General features: G+C 31.9%; 1 protein-coding gene and 1 non-coding gene across 2 annotated transcripts; both read left to right on the top strand.

Moving 5' to 3' along the window:
- The first annotated feature begins 2,309 nt into the window (after positions 1-2,309).
- TRNAR-ACG (transfer RNA arginine (anticodon ACG)) lies at positions 2,310-2,382 on the top strand. Its single transcript has one exon. It is a non-coding gene; the product is annotated as a tRNA-Arg (tRNA).
- A 71-nt stretch (positions 2,383-2,453) lies between these two features.
- On the top strand, positions 2,454-4,028 carry LOC132172323 (zinc metalloproteinase aureolysin). Its single transcript, XM_059583801.2, has 2 exons — positions 2,454-2,613; positions 3,610-4,028. Exons 1-2 carry the CDS (start codon positions 2,558-2,560, stop codon positions 3,800-3,802), a joined length of 249 nt encoding a protein of 82 aa, XP_059439784.2. The 5' UTR covers positions 2,454-2,557; the 3' UTR covers positions 3,803-4,028.
- The last annotated feature ends 2,016 nt before the right edge of the window (positions 4,029-6,044 follow it).

Genomic DNA, 6,044 nt, shown 5'->3' with positions numbered 1-6,044 from the left:
GTAGCATAAAAAATAATTTATAGGTCCTCAGGGTAGGCCAAAATAATAGTTTACTCCCTAAAATCAATTTTCAATAGGTAATTTAATAGAATCGGTTACTTTATCACGTCATACTATTACAGTAAATTAACCTAATATCTTATATCTCCAAAATTTTAATCCAACCCTCCCTCATTTTTATATTCCTCGCCACGATTTTGAAGCATTTCGCGAGAATTTGACGGTCGCATTTGTGAAGTGGCCGAGGAAGATGAAGATGAGGGAGGGTTATGCACGTGGTAAAATTTTAGGGAAATAAGATATTAGGTTAATTTACTGTAGTAGTATGATGTAGAGTGAGGGCTGATGTGTCATCTTAGTTGGCAAAGTGATAGATTTTGTTAAATTTCTTAACGGAAATTGATTTTAGGAAGTAAATTGTCATTTTGTTATATCTTGAGGACCTATAAATTATTTTTTATACCATATGGAGTGATTTGTAATTTAGGCCAACTATAGAGACCTATAAATTATATTTTATACCACATTGAGTGATTTATAATTTAGGCTAACCACAAGGACCGATTCTGTATTTATCCCTAAAAAATTTTAAAAATAAAAATCAATTGATATATATATATATATATATATATATATATATATATATACACACTTTAAATGAAGACCAATTTAATTTGGACTTCACATATTAAGTGCAATTTAATCATATCATTTGTGAGGGAGAAAAACCAGTTGCTATGTCATCCTTTATGCTTCTACGTTTGCAATTTAAGGTATTAGGTATATACACCATCTTTTTAAATAACTTACTAAACCATGCATGATGATTAAAAAATGAGATGTGTTATATGTGGTCCTATGATTTTTCTTCAATTCTTTTACTTTTTAAAATTAGAAAAATGCTATAGTTTTTCTTGGTCTTTTTTGATCCTATCTGTATGTTATTTTTCTTTAAAAAAAAAAAAAAAAAAAGAGGGACAACTAAGTTCTTTTTTTAAAAGAAAAAAAATTATATTTATGTATGATTAGAAGAATACTAAGAAGAACCGTAATAATTTTAAAAATTAAAAAAATGAGAGAAAAGAACTAAAAATGAAAAGATTTTCTTTAAAAAACCATTATACCACATATATGTCAAATGATGTGACAAGTAAAAGAACTTGTCTTGATAATTATCTTTCACTCATAAATTTTTTTTTTTTTTTTTTTTTGGTGACACGAAGGAAATGAGAATTCGAATTATTGATTTCTATAGTCCTTACACAATTGAACTAGCTCTTGAAGACATCTTTTACTTATGTTGCTATACATAAGAATATTTTCATATAATTAAATTTTGCAAGAAAACTCACTCTTTTTGAATTTGAATTTTGTTATTGGAATGACTAATAATCGGAACAATAAATATAAGATAATTTTTATAAAATTTATTTGTCTAAATAATAAGCGGGGACAGTTTAAAATCTGCCGTTAATAATTAGACGGCAAAATTGATCTGAATCTTTATCCCCGCCTAAATAGCCTTGAGTGTCGGTGGACCATAAGAATTTGGATATGACAGGTCAGATAAAGACCGAATTGTTGTCATTTTTAGAACATCTAGGTAGTGAGATGGGGGAAACTGCCAAAAGTAATTATTATGGTCAATTACAGAACGATCCCAAGATGAGACAAAAGAAGCAAAAAAAGGGAAAAAGTAGGGGGAAAACCAAATTAACCATGAACAGATGAACTTTGCCATGTGATAGATCATGGTACACATTCTTTATACAACTAGTGGACAAAACCATGATTGTCATCATGGGATTTAGAATCATGGCCACTAACTTATGTCATCTAAATCTTATATATATATATATATATATATATATGCAATTTTTTTTTAAGTGGACTCCCATAAAATTTGAATTCTAAATTGTAAAAATTCATACAATTGTAGATGTTTTTGGGCTTTGTAGTTTGTATCCATTTTTTATTTTATTTTTTAAATTTTTTTTAAATTTTTTATTGAAGTTTACTTCCAAACAAGTCTCGACTGCTCGATGGTTTTGTAAGGTTAGTATTGAACCTTGCTTGAATGGGAGAGCCTAAAAACCAATACTAGTGATTAGGATGGATTAGAATTTTAAGTAAGGGGCAAAAATAATTTTTTTAAGGCTTCTGAGTAGGATTAATTAGACAAGTGATAATAACCATCTATGAACAAATCATCATCACAATAAGATTATCCTTCATGGTGGAGAAATAATAAACAAAGCCATCTTTAGTTAAAATAATAATTATAATTACAAGTTGCCATCCCAAAAGTGGACTCCATGGCCCAATGGATAAGGCGCTGGTCTACGAAACCAGAGATTCTGGGTTCGATCCCCAGTGGAGTCGAGTTTGCTTTTAATTTATTTTATTTTATTTTTTTGGCCTCCAAAACTGAAAAACGGAGCGTTTTGATCGAACAAAGAAACGCCGGCGTATCAGACAGCGATTGCCTGTAAAACAAGGTAGTCGATCCTGATCTTTCGTCTGCAGTGTGTTTGTTGCGGTGCGTTTTGTGGTAGACATGCCGCTGTCTTTTGCTCGGCTCGGAAACTCCTTGCCCTTTTCCAAGCTCTTCAGGTACTGTGACGCTCTCTGGTTGGTTGCCGAGAAAATGTGGGAAATAATAAATTTCTAGTGTATTAGGTTGTTTTTTCATTCTATTTCCATGTCATTGTTTGGTACCCGATAAGGGAGAACTCTCCAATCCCATTATGCCCAATACAACTATTTGGCCAAATCTGTTGAGAATTGGGAAAAAGCTGCTTTGTTTATGAGAAATTGAAGCTGTTTCATTCACTATTTTATTTTATTTTTCTGGTATATATATATAAAATTGGGAATGCTGTATATGATTGGGAAAACAATCAGAACGCAGATGAATGATTTTTCCATGGCCATTAATGGGTAGGCCAGGGATTTTTAGTTCTAAGCCTCATCAAAATCCCAATGTTTCTGCTAATAAAGAGTGAAAAGTGCATTCAAATTTCAAAGGTAGAGCACTATTTAACTTGCTATAAATATTTGAATTTTGGTCTCCTAATGTGGAATGGGAACTTTGTGCTGTTGTGCATGTTAGGAACACTGCTGTAATTGTTAGTTGTCTTTCTGTGGGTGAAAAATATTCAGAAAATTTTCTTCCCTTTTCGTCCCTTTACAGTGCAATATTGATTAGCCTGCTCTCATCATTATGATGCTGCCCACTTGACATTTTGGCTTGAAGTAGAGAAATGTTTTCCCCTTTACTATCTTTGAAGAAAAAGTATGACCTTCATTTGTAAACTGAAGAGGGTAAATGTTTGGTTGAATTTATAGGGCTCCATTGTTTCTCCCCTGGCATTTGAAAGTGTTGGATCCATGATCTGTTGTGGGATCCATTAGAAATATGATGTCATATCCCGGGTTTACTTGCTAGGGTTCGGTTTTGAGGTTCTACCGGATGCCCTTGTTTGAAACTATTGCTATCAAGTATTTTAACGGCAGATGTTTTTCTTGTTGTGCATTTGTTCAAACTGAAATATTAATTGGGATCTCATGTTTTGACTCATTTTACGAGCCGTTTTTCATATTGCACAGGCAGCTGGAGCAAGAGATGGAAACTGTGGTAAAGGTACTGCAGCCTGGACCTTTGGGAATCACAGAGCACAAGTTCTCTGCTGAGGAGATACACGAGGCGAATGCTACAGTTTGTAAAGCAGTAGAGAATTGGCAAAGAAATGCAAAGCTAGAGCAGAAAAACCAAGTCTTAAAAGATTATGTCAATTATTGAAGCTGTGTTGGAATACTTGTTGTGTTGTTATGTCATGGATGTTTGGGTAACTAATGTTCAGCTAAATATGTGAGCTCTTCTCTATGCTTAATTAAAGTATGTAATATTCTCTCTAAGCAATAATTTTCTTCTTTGTTTTCCTTTGTTATCATATAATATGAAGGAAGAAATGCTTATTTGGCTTACTTTGAACAATAAGGAAAACCTCTTGTATCTTCCATGATGACTGAAAGATGTTACAATATGAATACCTTTTGTTATTCATCCAAAAAACAGAGAGACAAATTTAAGGCGTTTTTGCCATTTATTATGATTATCGTATTCAAACTCTGAGGATAGCCTGTTGTTTTTTATACATTTTTCAGTCATTTCTACTTCTCAGATGGTCTACTCATTTTCTTGTTCGAAGAGTTTGTTCTGAAAGCCCCATGTTTCAATAAAGGTAAGGAAGGTTCCTTACCTTCCTAATTTCTCCTTCATAGTTTCTTCATTTCATAAACTATGTCATACTCAATATGTGAGAGGCACACAAAATATGATCAGAAAGCATGTTAACATACTCATTTGGTATTTCATTACAATAGTGTAACTCAATTTATATTAAAATGACTATAAGGGAGTCTCGTCTTTATGTCTATATTTCAATATGTGACAGTATGATGCTTACAAAACCAGAAAGGAGAAAAATGGTGAGATATTTGAGAAAACCAAGTTCACAGTAGGTAGAATTTTGAATGATAGATTATGGAGCGTTTCATAGCGATAGAATGCAACTCTAACACTCTGGGATAATTATATTGTTTTATAATTACCATGTGGCGCTATTACTATCTTTCAATTTATTTATTTATTTTTTTAGTTTGGGAGACAGACATACTTATATAAGTACAAAAGCATATAGATACAATATATATAATCTCTTTATATGTGTGTTTGTGCGCTTTATATAAAATAAAAGCATAGAATTCTTGCATTTAACGGCTGGCCACGTGGTGGACTCGGGCATGTGTATCAAAGGGTATTGGCAAACGCAGGCTAATATTTATCAAGCACAATGCTTGGCCGCAAATAGTCGTGAACGTCGACCGTTGGATGTGAATACTTCAAATGGTGGCATGTCTCTGATTATGGGACATTTTCCTAACGTGATTTCTAGTGGAATTTATTGTCAGGGTAGTCTTCTTCGCAGTGCGAAACTTCTGAGGTTCTTGACTTGTCGCTCAAGCTTTAATCCGTGGATAATTTCTCAGCATTATCAATTAGGTTGATTACTATAGTTTAAGAGTTTAGTGATTTTTTTTTCTTTATTAGAATTGGTACTTTAATTTCTCTATTTTCTTATTATGGGTTTGTAAATTAATTAAGTTTCATAAATTTTGGTTTGTATTTGGTTTTGGTAATTAGCTACTAATAGATTTTTCTTATGGAATTTTATTTAATTCATTGTCTCTTGTGTGTCACCTTAAGCTTGAGATCTGAGATCAAGAACGTACTGCATATATATATATATATATATATATATATATATATATATATATATAGTTTAAAGTAATATTACACTTATTTCTACATCTCTAAACTCAATTTCCCACACTCACCATTAATGAATCTTTTTTGGATTTTAATCCAATTGTGATTTTAAAAGCAAAAATAAAATTATGTTTCTTTTATATATATATAAAACCAAATATCTTTATTGTTTCTTTGATACATTCCCTGATAATTTGTTTATTTTTAGACAATGCAAGTTTTTTTTCTTTCATAAACTAGGTCATACTCAATATGTGAGAGGCACGCAAAATATGATCAGAAAGCATGTTAAGATACTCATTTGGTATTTCATTGTAATAGTGTGACTCAATTTATATTAAAAGGACTATATGGGAGTCTCGTCTTTATGTCTATATTTCAATATGTGACATTATGATTTTTACAAAACCAAAAAGGAGAAAAATGGTGAGATATTTGAGGAAACCAATTTCCTCAAATCAAAAGGCTCTCCTTGGAACACTTCAACAAAGACACAAGTCTCGTACTCAACCTATTCCGGTCAACCTATTCCTCCTCGGGTTTTTCTGCAATGAGGTTGAGCACACTAGGTAAATTTTTGAATGGTAGATTTTGGGGCGGTTCATATAGTGATAGAGTGCCACTCTATCATGTAGTGCTATTACTATCTTTCAATTTATTTATTTATTTTTTTAGTTTGGGAGATGGAATATATAATCTTTTTATAGGTGTT

This window comes from Corylus avellana, chromosome 1 (assembly GCF_965113065.1).
Source record: "Corylus avellana chromosome 1, dhCorAvel1.hap1.2, whole genome shotgun sequence".
Classification (NCBI taxonomy): domain Eukaryota; kingdom Viridiplantae; phylum Streptophyta; class Magnoliopsida; order Fagales; family Betulaceae; genus Corylus; species Corylus avellana.
Note: the sequence above shows the minus strand (reverse complement) of the source record. Positions and strands in the feature narration are given on the sequence as shown.

Excerpts from the sequence above, each read along its gene's own strand:
- LOC132172323 (XM_059583801.2), top strand. The coding sequence starts at position 2,558 with ATGCCGCTGTCTTTTGCTCGGCTCGGAAACTCCTTGCCCTTTTCCAAG. Across the intron at positions 2,614-3,609 it reads CCCTTTTCCAAGCTCTTCAG|GCAGCTGGAGCAAGAGATGG; the intron begins GTACTGTGACGC and ends CATATTGCACAG.